At 36.7% G+C, this 18,115-nt stretch overlaps 1 protein-coding gene across 9 annotated transcripts in view; it reads left to right on the top strand.

The window, feature by feature from the left end:
- ST7 (suppression of tumorigenicity 7) overlaps positions 1-18,115 on the top strand; it is a 333,226-nt gene that overhangs the window by 171,332 nt on the left and 143,779 nt on the right. For 5 of the 9 annotated variants that reach the window (XM_081147742.1, XM_081147746.1, XM_081147745.1 and 2 more), the window contains 3 exons: positions 1,911-1,979; positions 3,872-4,026; positions 6,147-6,244. In XM_081147742.1, coding sequence (XP_081003868.1) covers positions 1,911-1,979; positions 3,872-4,026; positions 6,147-6,244 — 322 coding nt within the window. The remainder of the gene's footprint in view (positions 1-1,910; positions 1,980-3,871; positions 4,027-6,146; positions 6,245-18,115) is intronic. The other 4 variants (XM_081147743.1, XM_081147750.1, XM_081147749.1 and 1 more) reach the window with 1 other exon arrangement.

Here is an 18,115-nt window from a genome sequence, read left to right as displayed (position 1 = left end):
GTTTGCTGTGATGCTAAATTAAATCCTTCAAGGGCTATCCATGGGATATTATAAGTACATAAAATAAATAATATTCTTTACATATCTAAAACATTTTGACAAGGAAATTTTTACAGATGTAGAATGCTCATCTGTGCCATCACATTTTCTAGATAGATCTTCTGCTAGTGGGGAAAACATAATAAAAACCTAAGGTGAAAAAATTGCACTTTAAAAATATTTTAAGATCAAGGCAAAGATAAGAGGAAATGCTATATTTAGTGTTGTTAAACATTCTATGGGTTACCAAGGAAGACTGGGAAACCTCTTCTGGAGATCTCAGAAAATGGGAAAGATTCTTGAAGTTGGAGTCATAAAAGCCCAGAGTTGGCAGAGACCTTAAAGGTCATTTAGCTCAGCCACCCATCTGGTGCTTGAATCACCTCGACACTCCCTGCCAAGTGGTCATTGTTAAACTATTTTATGATTTTTTTTCCTGAAGAAGGCTTCAGAATCTTCTTCAGTGGTCTTAGAAAAAATATTCACTTGAGAGTTGGAAATCCTGCCGTTATTTACCTGTTGACCTATGTGGTTTCTGATTCTCTCATGCAGCATATTTATTTTCCGGTCTTTTGTCATCTTCCAAATTGATGTGCCTTCCTTTTGTGTGTCATCCATTTCCTGATAAAAATATCAGGGTCAGGGATAGATCCCTGTGACTTGACATATAGAAACCACCCTCCAGGTTCATGTCTTCATGAATCATCATCCTTTGGTATTGCTCAATTACTAAGCCACCAGTTATACCATGAATCAACCCATATTCCTCTGTTTCGATTTTAAGAATGCCAGTTGTAGCTATGGATCTTTAATGGATAGTGAATCTATTAGAGTAAATTAAGCTAGCACAAATTGATTTGTTTAGTCTTAGTGAATTTAAGTTAGCTCCAGTGTTTACTTTTAAAAAAAATGCTTGGCAACTATCCCCTTAATAATCCATTAGAATATCTTTCCAAATCACTGTTCTATAGTTTGGGAATTCCACCTTCTTCCCCTTTTTGAACATTTATATCACATTTGTCACCTCATCTTCTAGTACCTCTCCATTCTTTGTGAGTCCTTAACTATCCACAGAGAGCAATTCTTTGGCCTACCTATGTTTGTTGGCTTCCTGGGATTTGCCCATCCCAGAATAGTAGTTCATTTAGGATAGACTAATTATTTGCTGTCTTACATCTTTTTACCCATTTTAGAGTTTAATTTCTTATCCCTTTTTCAGTCAGATAATCATTCTCCTTAATCGAGAAGCCAGGAACAAAGTAGGAATTAGAGAGTATTGCTTTCTCTTTATCTGCTCCTACTAACTATAAACTTTTCTTGTTGTTGTGTTATTTGTCTTTTTTGCTTATTTATTTTTGTGATGATTCTGGAGAAATAGGGGTGGTGATAGGGCCTTAAATATAATTTAAAAACTGGGAATAGATAGTTGCTTCTGGCATTTTTTGTTTTGTTTTGTAAGCTTAAGCTAATTTGGAGTTTTAGCTCTCCTGACATTATTCTTATAAGCTCATTTCACTCTTTTATAGTCCTTCATTACATGCCCTCTTTCCGTCTTTTTTACATGCCCTTTAAAAATCTGACCTTGTGAGAGATCTCTGTGCAGCCATATTGGTTACTTAATTGTCACCCCTCTTTTCTTCCCGAGAGGATCATAGTGATTGCAGTTACAGTTGGACATTTGGATGCTACCCAACCTTCTTAAACCATTTCCTTCTGAGTCTCATGCCATTGAATCATGCCTCTTTTCTTTGAATTTTTTGAAGTGCGCCTTATCCTTTTTGATTATCCTGAACTCCAAAATGACATAGTAACTCTCTCTGAATGTTCCTATCGATTTTCATTTCACCAACTATTTTTTTCTTCTTGGTCAGAATTAGGTCCAGAGTTGAAGTTCCCCTAATTGCTTCCTCTACCATCTGGGAGATAAAATTGTTACCAAAGTAAGTCAAGAACCTTTTGGGTGCCCTACTTGTAACCAAATAAGACTTCTATCAGATAATCTGGATGGTCAACACCCCATCACCACACTTTCTTGCTTCTGTATGTGTATTGTGTTGTGAAAAGGATGCATCATCTGTATCTTCCATCGAGCTGCTGAGCAGTCTGTTCTGTATTCCCCAACCATTAGCCCTTCTATTGCTCTTTTCTCCTTCACTCACAAGCTCTTAGCATGTTTCTACCCCAAACTCATGAATTTTCACATAGATGTATGTTTTCTTACCCAGTAGTGCTACTCTGCCTCTCCTCCTAAGGTATACTATTTGTAATATAAATGAATAAAGCAAACAAGCTGGCCCCAACCTGTCTTGAGTTTCCAGTCCACCAACTATAATCTTATAGCTAATTTCTCATATACTGTCTCTACCACTCAGTGCTATTATCTTGATTTTCACTTCATTACCCTTGACCCATATTTATATGTTGGTATCTGAAGCCTTAAATATTGCTTCCTGATGCCTATTCCAGTTATTTTCTCTAGTGAATTACTGGGCAGTTTGAGCATCATTATTGTTCTTTCCAAGTTTTAGCTACTGCCCTCCATAGTAATTGGTTTACAGCTTTTTTTCTGGGCATTTTCCTCCCTACCTCACCACATTCAGTTGAAGCTCCATTGATCAGACCTGCCTGAAACTGTTATGGACCGGCTAAAGAACTTACAAGACCCTTCCTCAAGGCTAAGATTAACTAGTAACCTAAAACCTCACATTAGTCGTAAGTTCAGCCTCCTTTTCCTACCTGCCATTGCAGTTTATGAATAGTAGAAGTAGCATTTGGTTTTACTTTAATTATTTTCTCTCTTGTGGTCTGATGGAGGTTCTGTTAAGTAGGGAAATGACCACAAGAGAGACAGTGGAGAAGAAGGAAACCGAAGGGATCTGTGCAGATGAGGACCTGTGTAGTCTGCTCTAGCCTCAGCATTTCTCTATTACATTCCCTTTCTTTGGTGGTTGAGTTGTTCTTATATGATTTGGAAGGTTTAAATTTCCAAAAGTTCCCCTTGTTCATTAGTTAACTGCTTATCCTTTCTGGCTTCCTACCTTAGGGGGTTGTTGAAAGTATTAAATGAGACGATATATGTTAAGTGCCTGGTACAGTGCTTAGTATATGCTAAGCAATAAGTGGTAGCTATTATTGTTAAAGGCATGAGGTTTAACTCTTGTTTGCTACTGAGGCTAAATCAGATTTTGAGCTCTTCAGAAATAACAGTGCCTGAAGGATCTAGTGTTCCTCTCTGATGTAGAAAATCAGTGCTAACTGTAATAAGGTGTTGAAGCACTGTTATTTTCAATGAGTAACTTACTTAATTTACTGAATCTATGTTTGAGAATAGAGACTCTATATTTAGTAAACAGAAGAAACTTACATATAGTACCTCTAACTTTGAGTGTTGGAAGGAGATATTTAATAATAGCTATTATTATCACCATCATTAGTTGACATTTATTGAGCATGTACCACATGCCGGCTACTGTACTGAGCACTTTACATGCATCACCTTACTTAACCTTCACAACATTGTGAACAAATTGATTCCATGTTGTTCTCCATGAGGGAGGCAGAGTAATAACTTGCCCAAAGTGACACACTAATAAGGGACAGAGCCCACTTGTGATCCCCATGCTCCTAACACTATGCATCCTATCTCTCAAGCTAAAATACAAACATTTCTTTTGTATCATTACTTTGTGTCAACAACTACAAATGGGTGCATGAACCAGTTGGCCACTCTGCATGTTTTGGTGTTAACGCCTTGCCCTTCTGCATGCACTCCTACAGCTGTTACAACGTCCTTGAATTTGTAATTGATGGTGGCTATTATCTGAATGGACAGGTGTGCAACTGCTTATATTCTCTTGGCTGAAGAGGAAGCAACAACTATTGCTGAAGCAGAAAAGCTGTTTAAACAGGCCCTGAAGGCTGGAGATGGCTGTTACCGGCGTTCTCAGCAGCTACAACATCATGGATCCCAGTATGAAGCCCAACATAGTAAGGTTTCCTCCAGGTTGAGGTGTTGGGGGTCAGAATTGTAAAATGATTAATCAGAGCAAATTTTCAGGCAAGTTCAAACTATGATTCTCCTAGGTGGGAATAAATACTGGCTTTTGCTTTTCTTTGTTCTTGTTTTTTTCTTCCCATAAGAGTACAATACATAATTAACTTTAGCTTCATTACTGTTCAAATTAATGTTCAGGTTCTCTTTTCTGCCCATAGATTCCTAATTCCAAAAATAAATGATAATAACCTTTAGTGGTGACCATTCTTTCTCCCCAGAATTTTTTCATATATCTATTTATCAGTTGCTTCTCTGTCTCATAACAATAAGTCCTAATTGGGAAACAGGACTTAAATTAGTGTTAATGTTAGTAAAGGTTTTATTTTATGGGTCTTCTGTTGCATGGGTTGAAATAGGACCATTAAGAATATAACAGCTATTGGTGATTGTCTCAGTATTTAGCTCTTATTTAGGAAGCATTGGTGTTGACTTCCAGAGAGAAAGAGCTGTGAGTTCCTAATTTATCTTTTTTTACATTAAAAATAATGACCTTTCACTGCAGAACACTGAACTGAGAGTCAGTGATGTTTTGGGGGAATGGTATAAAAACAGGAAAACAAAATCATTTCTGGAATTCTCCCAGCCCCCTGACTTGTCAGTTTCTTGGTTGTTGAAACAGAAATTTAGCAATCCTCATGAGAGGGAGTGTTTTCATCAACTTAACTTTGGATTGTTTCCTTAAGGTGGCATTCTTCTCACCTCATTTCTCCCTCCTGCCACTTGGAGAGTAAGAGTGTATCCCCATCATATTTGAGATTATAAAATTTAATTTTAGTGTTACGCTTGTATTTGGTGCAGAGACTGAGTGCAGTATTCCCTGTGACTAAGGTGCAGCAAAATCTTTTCATTATGACCTGTGTATACATGAGTATGTCTACACAACCCATTAATACACAGGTTTTTATTATCACTTTGCAGCAAGTATGTGTAAATCAAGTCTCTAATCATCAAATGTACCTTGCTTTTAAAAAGTATGTATAACAAATTTTGAAGAGATACTAGTAAATGTCTATTTTGTGAACTAAATGAAAATTAATACATAAAATTACATATCTATAAAATAACTTAAGAAATTTTCTTTATTTCTTTTGAAAACTAAATCCTTTCAACCTATTAACTAAATATATCCAAAAAATATAATCACATCTCTAAAATAATTTATAGGTACTTGACAGATTTTCAGCATACATCTTGTTCTCATTGTTTAAAACTTGAGAAGTTAGGACTTTAGTCTTAACTTTTAATAGCTGCATATTATACATCTATTTAATCTATAACAGGTGTGTCATATTTTTCTCAAACATAGTATTTTTATTGAGGATTAAACACACGCATGTTCTCACTGGTTTAGAAACATATCCAAAAGGACATATAATTAAATAAAAGATTAAGATAAGAAGTTGTTAATGTACTTTTTAAGAGCCATTTTGGTGACTATTATTATAACTATTTAGCTTGTCAGTGCTTTCTCTAACACTAGGGTAGTTTTCATTTTTTTGCTTACTCTATTGTCATATCTGGAATGTATTACATTGCTATCTAAAATCGACTGCTTTGGGGACCTGGAGGTGATTATGATGTCACTAATGTTTGGGAAAGAATAATATAAAACAGAAGTTCAAGATGAGGCTTCTCCAGACTGAATGTCAAGAAGGAAAAAAAATAGTTCTTCAGGATGCAACCTGAGATTCACCTCTTGCATCTTCACCAAAAGCATGCACACTTGAAGAATGTGGAATTTTTGCTTGTAAACCAGATGCAATGTGGGTATGTTCGTTTTCCCAGCACTTTGTGGCATATGATTTTATTTATCAAATATTCAACATCCTAACTCAAAAGCATGAATTAGAGAATTAGTCACATGATTTGATCTTTGGAAGTCTAACAACTTTAAGTTGTGAGTGTTCCTGGAAGTAAGGAAAAACTGAGGAATAGTCTGTTCTCTCTGAGGTTTTACTTTAAGGACATGGCAGATGGACCTCTGTATTTCTTCTTGCTGATCAGCTGAAAGCTTTTGTTTTTTAATTTTGGTCTTCTATATCTTCCTTTTCAGGACGAGACACCAACGTCTTGGTTTACATCAAAAGAAGGCTAGCAATGTGTGCCAGAAGACTTGGGAGGACCAGGGAAGCAGTAAAAATGATGAGAGATGTGAGTTTGAATTGTGTTTGGGAACAGTAGCAATGAACCTGACTTGGAGAAGGAGAAGCCCACTGAATGGCTGTAGCAGAGAATACCACTCATGGTGTGGTGATCCCATGGGCATTGGATCCAGACTGTCTGGGGTTCAGCTCTAGCTCCCAATGTACTAGATGAGTGATCTCGGGCAAGTTACTCAACTTCTCTATGCCCTGTTTCCTCATCTGTAAAATGAGGATAACAATAACAAACAATAATAATAATAATAATAATAATAATAATAATTACTTGGAATTGTGAAGATTAAATGAGATAATACATGCAAAGTTTTTAATAGAGCAACTGACATTAAAGAAATCTCAATAGATGCCCTTATTAAACTTTTTTAAATGTTTTAATTTATCTTTATTGTTGAAAGTATTACAAATGTCCCTTTTTTCCCCCCATTGATCTCCTCTACCCTGCACCCCCCACTCCAGGCTTTCATCACAGTATTGTCTGTGTCCATGGGTTATGCATATATGCATATAAGTTCTTATGTTAATCTCTTCCCCACTTACCCACCCACCCACCACTGCCTTCCCTCTGAGATCTATCAGTCTGTTCCATGCTTCTATGTCTCTGGATCTATTTTGTTCATTGTTTTATTTTGTTCATTAGATTCCACAAATGAGTAATATCATGTGATACTTGTCTTTCTCTGACTGGCTTATTTTGCTTAGCATAATACTCTCCAGGTCCCACCATGCTGTCTCAAAGGGTAAGGGATCCTTCTTTTTTACAGCTGCATAGCATTCCGTGGTGTAAATGTCTAAGATGCTTGATATGATTTCAGTCTTTGTGACCTTTAGAGACTTGTTTTGTGTCCTATGATGTGTGGTCTGTCTTTGAGAATGTCCAATGTGCAATTTGAGGAGAATGTATATTTTTATCTTTGGGGTGAAATGTTCTGTGTCAATTTAATCCGTCTGATCTAGTGTGTCATTTAGAGTCACTGTTTCCTTGTTGATTTTTTGTCTGGAAGATCTGTCCAGGAAAGTCAGTGGGGTGTTAAAGTCCCCTGCTATGACTGTATTGCTGTCAATCTCCCCTTTAAAGTTCTCCAGAAGTTTTAGTATTCTTTTTCCAGCCTGTGTGAGTCTTTTGTTCTGAGGTGGGTCTCTTGTAGACAGTATATTTATAGGTCATGTTTTCTTATCCATTCAGCTATCCTATGTCTTTTGATTGAGACATTTACTACATTTATTTTTAAGGTTATTATTGCTAGATACTTATCATGTTGCCATTTTATTTCTTTGTGCCTATGTTTCTCATTCTCTCTATTCAACTTCTTATTATAGCAGTCCCTTTAAAATTTCTTGCAGTGCTGGTTTGGTGGTGATAAATTCCTTTAGCCTTTTTTTGTCTAGGAAGCTCTTTATTTCACCATCTATTTTTGAATGATAGCCTTGCTGGATAAAGTATTCTTGGTTTCATATCCTTGTTTTGCATTACCTTGAATAGTTCATGCCATTCCCTTCTGGCCTCTAGAGTTTCTGATGAGAAATCAGCTGTCAGCCTTATGGGAGCTCCTTTGGAGGTAACAGATTGCTTTCCTCTTGTTGCTTTGTCTTGAATTTTTGGCATTTTAATTATGATGTGTCTGGGCGTGGGCCTCTTTGTATTCTTCTTGCTTGGGACTCCCTGTGCCTCCTGCACTTGTGTGCCTTTTTCCTTGACCAGGTTATGGAAGTTTTCTGCCATTATTTCTTCAAAAAGGTTCTCTAACCCTTGCTTACTTTTGACCTCTTCTGGCACTCCTGTGATGTGAATATTGTAACTTTTCATGTTGTCCTACAGCTCCCTTAAACTGCCCTGTTTTTTAATTGTTTTTTTCTTTTTGGATCTCTGATTTTTTTCTACCCTGTCCTCTAATTCACTCGTCCGATCTTCAGCTTCCCCTAATCTGCTCTTTATTCCTTCTAATGTGTTTTTTTATTTCTACTACGTCATTCTTAATTTCCTTCATAGTTTCCATATCTTTTCTCATGCTGTTGAGCATCCTTATGACCAATATTCTGAACTCTATATCTAATAGATTGCTTACATCCTTTGCATTTAGCTCTTCTTCTGGAGAATTATTTTGTTCTTTCACTTGGCGCTTGTTTTTTTGCCTCCCTGTTTTGGCTGTCTGATTGGATTTGCTTCTATGTATTAGGTAGATCTGCTAGGACTTCCCAGTCTTTTGGATGGTCTCTGGGGCAGTCCAATGTAAGATGCTGTGTGTGACTTGCCTTGAGTACCCTGTTTGAAGCTTTATGCACTCCACAGCTTGTGGTTTCCTCTGCTGGGGCTGGGTGCGTTTGGAAAGGACCAAGATGCCCACCAAGGTCTCCTTTTCCAAGCCCTGGGTCCAAGAGCAGATCAGGCAAAAACTCAAAGCACCCAGAGGCTGATTTATTATTCAATATCTTAATGAGCCTCAGGCTGTAGAAACTCCACAGGGTGGGGTGGCTGATTGTTATTTAATCTCTTAATGAACTTCAGGTTGCAGAAACTCTACTGTGTTGGGTGAGAGGTTTTCCAACTGGGAGGTGCAATTGCTTCCCCCACAGGCAAAGGCTGCTTGGATAGCAAATGTCTGCCTGAAAAAGATGTCCCCTGCTACAAGGGGGAATGACTCAGCATAAGGATCCAGATGGGTGCCCCCTGAGCTCTGTCCCCAATCCAGCACCTCTAAACTCTTCCCACTAAGCTCCAGTCCACTCCACCCTCCCTCCGCTGGAGCCCAAGATGAGTGGCTACACACAAAACTTTGTGCATTGGCCCTTTAAGAGGGTGCCTGCATTTGCAGCCATCTATTCCTGGCAGATAGAAACCCTGCTGCTTTTCAGTGCCAGATGTTATGTGGGCACCTTTCTCAGTTCTGGTGCTCTGGGAGGGGGAGCCCAGCTTGGTGTTTAGACCCTAGAGTTTTCAGAGGGAACCCCCCACAGCTGAGATATCCCTCGTGAACTTCAGCGGCTGCCTCTGGGAGGCTGGACAGGCCTCTTGCACCTCGCACTTCCTACCAGTTTCTATGTGGTCTCCACTTTTCGTCCTTGGTTATGAGGGTTCTCTCCAGCTTGTCTTCAGTTGCAATTGATTATTCAGGGCAGTTTTTCTATATTTGAGTTGTAATTCCAGTTTGGTCCTGGGAGAGTATCAGTGTAGCTTCCACTCAATTCACCCCCATCTTGGAATCTCCTTATTAAACTTTTGAGGCTTAGTCAGAAGCCAAGAATGAGATCAGCCATTTTAGCCAACTGACTTTTTTTTTTTTATGTGTAGTTGTTTGAAGATTTGAATAAACTGTGGATCAATTTGCTACCCTAAAATTTAATAATATTATGATCTGATCTTATTTTAGTTATTTCAAGTATTTTCTTAGATTCTTGAGTCAGGATACTTTATTAGTATTACTCAACATAAGAAGAGAAGAAATATAGTTTTTAAAATGAAAGAGAACAAGGGAGGTTATTATTATATAATTTAAAATCAAAGCAATGGTTTCAAGGGAAACCATTGAGGAACTTTTACTTCTACTTTTTTAAAAAATAAAAATTTCATAATGAAACACTAGTGTGAATTGTACTTATAAGCCATTTCCTTTTTAGATACAATCTTAGAAAACCTTGGTCAACATTTCCTTCTGCTGTCATCCTGGATTAGGAGACAAGGTAAACTCTCATTATAAAAATGAAAGAACTGAGGGACATGATAGAAGTGGCATCTTCTCCAATCTCAGTTTTAGGACTGTGTATGCCTAGTGAGTCTTTTATCAGTTTGTTTCTGGAAGGGCAGTGATTCATGTGAATTCCCAGTCACTCTTTAGAGGTGAGGCCTGCACTCCACGCCCACTCTTCTGCAACATGTGAAGACCTAAGTGAGATGCGTTCTTGGATTCTGGCTACTCCATTAAACAGCAGTATTGTCCCCAGACTTGAGGATAGGAACAAGAGGAGGAAGATTCTGAAGTGATTTTATTTGACTGAAGGTGATAGGTGTACTGCAAAGGGGATCTCTCAGGATTTAATTCTTTTGGTTGACAGAAGAATTTAAATAATGTTTGTTATCATCTATAAGTGCTAATTTTAAGAAAAGGAGATTTCTACAGAGACATGAACTTGCCCTCAAGCTTTTTAACTTGCAGAAGTTTCATCCCTTGATATTGCAGAGAAACTTGACCAGTTCGTTCGCCTCTGAAAGAGCTGAGAATTTTATGAAGGATAGGATATTTTTCTATCTTAACCTGGCATAGCTGCATTTAGCCTTTAACAGGTGTTTTATATATATTGTTTTTTCTTAACCTTAATTAGCCTGGTACAGGCATGCATGGAGGAGCAGATTTTGGTGATTTTCTGTATTATATGCTCAAGCAGCTTCATAGGAAAAACAAACTTGTATGTTTTTAATTCCAGTTGTTTTCCATCAGTCTCATTTGGATTATCATCATTTTTAATATATGCATATAAAATTTCACATAATTAAAACCAATACATCTTTACTATGGTTTGATTTTTAATATTATTTTATACTTACAATTCTTCTTATTGACCTAATCCAAATACAGATCTGAGGGGAAAGTCTGGGATACAGTGGAATAAATGCTGGTTAGGGAGTCCAAAAACCTGGATGTGAATCTTAGCTTTGCTCTTCACTAGCTTTGTGATTTAGGGTAACTTACTTTTATGGGCTTTTCATTTGTCTTAAGTTAATTGGGCATAATGATTCTCACCTAAAAGGGTAATTGAGGGAGTGATGGGGAAAAAGAAATGCAATTATGTGTAAACAATTGGTAAATAGTAAACATGCTTACAGTTTTTCCCCCCTATTTTTTTCTCCATTTTATATGTATTTCTTAATTTACTTACCTATTCCACTGATGCACTTTTTGGGATACTTCTGATTTCTTTTTCTTGAATGAATAAGTCAAACAATCTCTCTTTTTTTCTCTACATGTATGTACACACATATTTATGTATGTGTGTATCTGTATTTATATGTGTTTGCTTCTTGGTTACTTTTCTAAAAAAATCTGTCATATTATTAGAATACCAATACATGTAGCTTTCTGACTGGATTTATAGAGCATGCAGTAGATGTGGGCCCTACATTTGTAGCAGTCCTGTAAAAGACACTGTCAGACATGCTGAAGATGTGTTTTGAAGAGAAATATTACAGTTGCTCTTTCCTTCAGAAACTCCTGACACCCAAATGGAGGAGGGGAGTTTGAGGATCCCTTTCTCTGCTAAAGCTTCAGCTGGTCCCAGCCTTGCAGGAGACAATTGTTGGTTGGGCCGACTCCTCTCAGGTCATGGGTCATACATAAATGAGGACAGCACTGAGGGGTTCACTCCTTTAACAACATGCACATAAAACATCTTGCTGGGAAGCTGCCTCTGATAAAACAGCACACTGTATTCCAGACAGCATGCTGATAAAACCTTTAAGCAAGAGGATCTAATTTTTCTTTAAGACACAGCCATCCTCTCCCCATATTCATTGGTTGAAACTTTCCTAGAGCATATTTTAAAGTGGAAATAGAAATGCTAGAGTCAGAATGCCTTCCATATAAAGAGGAGACTCTCTAAAAAATTTTTTCTGGAATCCCCTTAAGGAAGGGAAAACTTAATGAGATATCCTGAAAGAGAATGAAAGGAAATTCCAGGAAGTCTAGCTGTAGATGATTATGGGTCTAATAATATATTGATACTGTAAGTGAATTATTGATGAGGTAAGAACACATAGGTTCCTTTATGTCAAGATTCATGGCTTCTCACTTTTTAAAGCAACATGTGAATTATTTTGAATTCCCAGGATATTTTCCCAGAAAACTCAAATTAGCTTCCTTTTGCAATCAAGAAAATGGAAGCACCTTACTGAAGGAATGTATTGGCAGTGGGCAGGGCTAAGAGAGAGCATGTGGTCTTTTGAACTTCATGTAAGGTGTTATTATTCAAAATGAAAAGGGTTGCATTTTTTGCTTTCCCAAATTTAAAGGAAAACCTTTTTGCTTGTTCTCATTTTTGGTAATCATGCCTCTTTAATATTTGATATATGACACAATTTCTGTTTTCTTTTTAACTTTACCATTTAGCTAGCCACAAGCTTTTCCTCTATCTTTGCCTGCCCTATTTGAGTAGATTTGGAATAGAATTCATAAGTCTGACTTACTGGTCTGGCCCATTAGCCATATTCACTCAGAACAGGCGTAGATAACTGGCGTGGATGCAATCGTTTGCCTGTATGAAAGAAACCAAAGCTCCTTTTGCCCCAAGTCTAGGGTAGGGTTTCTGAGTCTTTACATTACTGACATTTTGGAGTATATAAGTCTTTGTTGTGGACACTTTGCATTGTAGGGTGTATAAGCAGCAATCCCTGGCATCTACTCACTAGATGCCAGTAGCAACCTTCTCCCTGTTGCCACCCAATGTGATGACCAAAAATATCTCCAGACATTGCTAAATGTCTCACTGGGGACACAGTTTTTCCCCATTTAAGAACTACTGGTTTAGAGAATCCTGAAGCGATAGATCTGTTCAAGGCAGACATTGGGTTTTATACACTTGTTAATCTGAGCTCCCCCTACTGTGGAACAAGCCTCTAAAGCATCCCTAGATTTGATCAGCCTCTACTAGAACCCTTAACTTGAACCAGGATGGTTTGGGGACCTGTTTGTCTCAGATGGGATTCCTTGAAGTGGAATCCGAGGTATGAACTAGAAGGTTGTGGTGCGGCTTTATTTGGAGGGATGGGAATGGGAGAGGAGTATGTGAAGGCTTGATGTGGGATAGTTGTCTTCCTTGCTTCTTGTGCATGCTTCCAGATCATTTTCTGCCTCTGTTCCCCAAAATCTGCAAGATGGGCTCTCAGACTTCATCACCTGTTTTCCCACCTTCTTTATAGTTTTCTGCAGACCTCTGAGTCATTCCCTGTCATTATTATTTCACTCTCTGTCTCTGCAACACTGCCTCTTTCAATATCCTGTCCTCTCATTTGATGCAGATCATCACAACCTTCTAGAAACATTTTATTTGCTTGATTTTAGGAAACTATGTTCTCTTAGTTATTCTAAAATCTCACAGTCTTTCTGGCTAGATTCTCTTCAGCTTCTGGACTACCAAAATTTGAGTGTCCCTGGCCAGTTTTGAACCTTCTTTTCTCTCTGTCTCTTTATTTACAACCCTGGATAACTACATTTGGACTCAGAGTTTTAAATACCATCTAAATGTTGACAAATATTTCTATAGTGTTTACTGTATTGTAGGTATTGTTTTAAGTGCTTTACAAATATCACCTCATTTAATTCTCATAACAACCCTTGACGTAAGTCTTGTTCAAGGTTACATAGGTAGTGAGTATTCTAAGAGTGTGGTCTACCAGTCATCTATCATCAGAAGTACCCATAGGGTTGAGGTAGTAATAAAATGAAATAATCCTTGCAAAGCACTTGGCACAGGACTTCACGAATAGTAAATACTCAGTGTTGCTTTTCTTACCATTATTATCCAGGATATATTTTTAAGTGAAAAGGAAAGGTGTAAATATTAGGTATAGTTTTATTACATATTTTTCAATTAAAAATAAATGCTGCACTGGCTAGATGGCTCTGTTGGTTGGAGCGTTGTCCCATATACCAAAAGGTTTTGGGTTTGATTTTCCATCAGGGCACATGGCTGGGTTACTGTTTCAATCCCCAGTTGGGGCACGTACATCGGTGTTTCTCTTTCTCTCTCTCTCCCTTCCCCTCTCTCTAAAAATCAATGAAAACATATCCTTGGATGAGGATTTTTTAAGAAAGATGCTAGTATTGACCAATTGTTCTCAAACTTTTTGGTCTCAGAACCTGTTTAAAATTACTAAGGACCCCAAAACTTTTGTATTTGTGGGTTTATCTATTGATACTTATCATTTTATCTATAGATGTTTTTAAAATATTTATTCCCTTCAAAATAACAATTACAAATACATTACATGTTAACAAAAATAACATTTTTATGAAAAATAATTAAAACAGGAACATTGTTTTCTCAGTGTCCAGCTGAATAGGAGACAACTGGAGTCTCATATCTGCTCTGCATTTAGTCTTTTGTGATATCAGCCAACATGTGGCCTGTGGGAATGCCCCTGTGTATACCCATGATAGGATGAGATTGAAAAAGTAAAACAACATATTATGCAAATACTTTTGACCAAAGGATCCCCTGAAAATGTGTCAGGAACTCCCTGACTGTACTTTAGAGCCACTGTATAGACATAAACTGAAATATAGAAAAAATTGTTAGTAAGATTATAGCTATCTTTCTACTTTATGAATTTATATAATATTAAATTCTTAAATTGAGCATATTATTTTCTCATGATGATAAAACAAAGCTTAAAAATAATAACTGAGACTTTCAAAAAAGCAAAATAGTGGATGTAAAAGTAAAAAATGGGCTAGACACAGGGAAATGTAGATATCAAAGAAAAAATCCACCCACCTAAGTTTAGCTTAAAAACCACCCTGTTACTTGTTTATGACCAGGTGTATTCATTTCCTAGGGCTGTGGTAAGAAAGTATCACAAACTGGGTGGCTTAAGTAACAGAAATTTGTTCTCTCACAATTCTGGGGACCAGTAGTCCAGAATCCAGGTGTGAGCTGGGCCATACACGCTTCCTCTGAAGGCTCTAGGAAAGAATCTTTTCTTACCAGCAGTCTTTGTCATTGCTTGACTTGCAGGTGCATTACTTCACATGGAGCTTTCCCTGTGTATCTGTATCTTGGTGTCCAAACTTTCATCTTTTCATAAGGACACCAGTCATATTTGATTTAGAATTGGAGTTATAACCTCATCTTAACTTGATTACATCCACAAAGAAGCTATTTCCAAATAAGGTCACATTCATAGGTACCAAGGGTTAGGATGTCAATATATCTTTTTAGAGGATACAATTCAACTCTCAACATCAGATTCTATATAAAATCAAATATAGATACCATGTATATACTTCCATTCTTTCTAAAACTTCATTACCTGTATCAGGTCAGCTGAAGGCGTGTTCTATATGCCTTTGACCATGTCAAACCCATGTTCAGTCTAGCTGGTAAAGATGATACCTGCTGATCATCCTTTTTGTGTTCTTAGTTATTGCTCTCTGTAAAAAATAGCCAAAGGAAACTGCTGTTACCTCATCCCAGGGCTTGGATCCTTCCTGCATTTTCAGCATTTTCTCTAGTTTAGAACTAGAGGGTTTTCAATTTTTGTCATCAGTAAGTTACATGAGTATTACAAGTGCCAGACATTTTATTAAGTTTATACAGAACATTTCATTTAATTCACACCATGGGTGTCCTGTTAAATTACAGAACTAATTTATACTCATTGTAACAAGTCAGAGAAGAAGGAAGTTATGATATGACCCCTCCACTCCTACCATGTTTTCTCACTGAAGTAACCAACACTTGTGGTTCAGTGTATATTTTACTACCCCCTCTTCTTTATTCCTACAAATACATATCTGATCATGTAAGGATTTTGAGCTGAGCTGACTTGTATCTTACCCAAGTCTCCATTTGAGAATTAAGGTTTCATGGGGATACTTAATATCTGAGCATCTTCTGTGGGACTCCCTCACTAAAGAAAACATATAAGTCTTTAGATAATATAATTCCATTTCTCCTGACCTCTTTTTTCACAATTATTCCTATTTTCAATTTTTATCTCAAATCACTTACTCATGTGATCCCTTCATTAAGGAGAGATTAGGGCTAAATGAACAGAGAGAGAGAGAGAGGTTTTTTTGAGCTGAATTTTAAAAGCAGACAAAAGGATAATTGAAGTTCACTAGATTTTGAGTTTCTTGAGTGCTGGTATGATATTTGTTTTTCTGCACAGTATTTTGTAGATAAACACAATCAAAAAAATATTTGAATTGGTTAATCAGAGCTATGGCATACAAATTCCAAGTTAGAGCTTTGTACCTTTGACTTTTGCTTCCCAGCTTCTTGTTGATTATGATACTTCTTTGTTACTGGTTTAATTATGCTGATTTTCTATCTTCATTAGAAGTGCTAACATTTATTTTTAAAATAATGTAAATTAAAATGAATTCTATTTAGAAAATTATTGTAGGTGTTCATTATATATTCCTTTTAGGTTATTAGCGATAACCTAGGGTGTGAGCAATTGACATTTCGGAATTAGCCTAATTGTATTAATAGTAAGAGGATTTCATTTAAATGATTTCTTCAGAGGAGCACTTCTAAAGAAAGCATACTTTAGAAAATATAGACCTCAAGGACTAATCAAAGCCTTTGGAGCATTCAGGACTGTTGATTTGCATTTTTGCCTGCTTAATGTTCATGAAAACAAAGTCCTCATGAAATCAGTGATTTGTAAAAGAGAACTATTATGCCCTTTCCAAATTGTTTTTAAAATTTATTCTGTTGAGCATCGACCTATGATCCTGGAGATTGAGGTTTGATTCCCAGTCAGGGCCATGCCCGGGTTTCAGGCTCGATCCCTAGTCGGGGGTGTGCAGGAGGCAGCCGATCAGTGACTCTCTCATCATTGATATTTCTCTCTCTTTCTACCTCTCCCTTCTTCTCTCTGAAATCAATAAAGATATATTAATTTTTTATTTTATTTTAGGGAATATTCAGTAAGAGAAATATTCTGCTCTTATTCCACAGGTAAAAATATTTTTAGGAGGAAAATTCTAAATGATTATTTTGGGGGTCATTTTCTGTTTTCTTTAATCTCTTTTTCCTCATTCTTAAATCCTCTAATTTTGTTCCTTCTCTCCCCTTATTCTTCCACAGGTCACATTATTTTCCTTTATACACTGTTTTTTCTTTTCCTTTTAAAATTGTCTTGGTGCCCGGCCGGGCGTGGCTCAGCGGTTTAGCATCAACCTAGGATCCAGGCGATCAGGGTTTGATTCCCGGTCAGGGCACATGCCCGGGTTGCAGGCTGCAGCCGATCAATGACTCTCTCATCATTGATGTTTCTAGCTCTCTCTCTCCCTCTCCTTTCCTCTCTCTGAAATCAATAAAGATATATTTAAAAAATAATAATAATAAAATAAAATTGTCTTGGTTTACTATGGATAATTTGGTTGGTGAATTGATTTAGAAGAATTTAAGCTTTATTATTGAAGAAGTAAAGTACCATTATGTGTACTTGGGAGATGAGAAGAGTAGTATTTTAATACCTTCAGGTAACCAAGTATTACTTGACACAGTTACTACTCTTAAGCTTTTAAGTTTTAGTATAACCAGATGTATCATTGAACTAAAGACAAAGTATACAGTGGATTATGTTAATTCCTAGGAAGTTTCTGAAGTGATTGTTGGCAATTCTGTATTTGCTATACTTACAAATAAAGAAAAAGTAAACCTTGAAAGCAAATGCTATAAATAATAACTCACTGATCTTCAAAGTTAAACTTTATGTGAGCACTTGCTAATGTTTTTGTCATAATTTGCTTTTCTGGATTTGCCTGATATGTTAAGTTGACTTATTTAGTAAATTATTGCAATTGGTGATTTATATAGAAAGAAAAGAGTTTAATTAATAAGAGAAAATAATAGATTTATTAATTATTAATTTACCTTGTTTCAGGAATGATGAAGCAGGCTTTATTGTACTCTGTATTCATTATATAAAGTGAAGAGCAGGTGGAAAATAATCCTTGATGTGGATGAGAGTTTTAGGTAGAAATAGTGTTATTTTATTTACCACTAGGTATTGTCATTTACATGAAAGTCTTACTTGTGTCATAATAAATACGCAATTGATAAACTGTCACTATCAGGATTTTTCATATTCTGGGTTTTCGATGTGGTGAGTAGTATCCATATCCACTACTGAGTAGAG

This window comes from Miniopterus schreibersii (assembly GCF_964146895.1).
Source record: "Miniopterus schreibersii genome assembly, chromosome: 9".
Classification (NCBI taxonomy): domain Eukaryota; kingdom Metazoa; phylum Chordata; class Mammalia; order Chiroptera; family Miniopteridae; genus Miniopterus; species Miniopterus schreibersii.
This window is presented reverse-complemented; position numbering and strand designations above follow the sequence as displayed.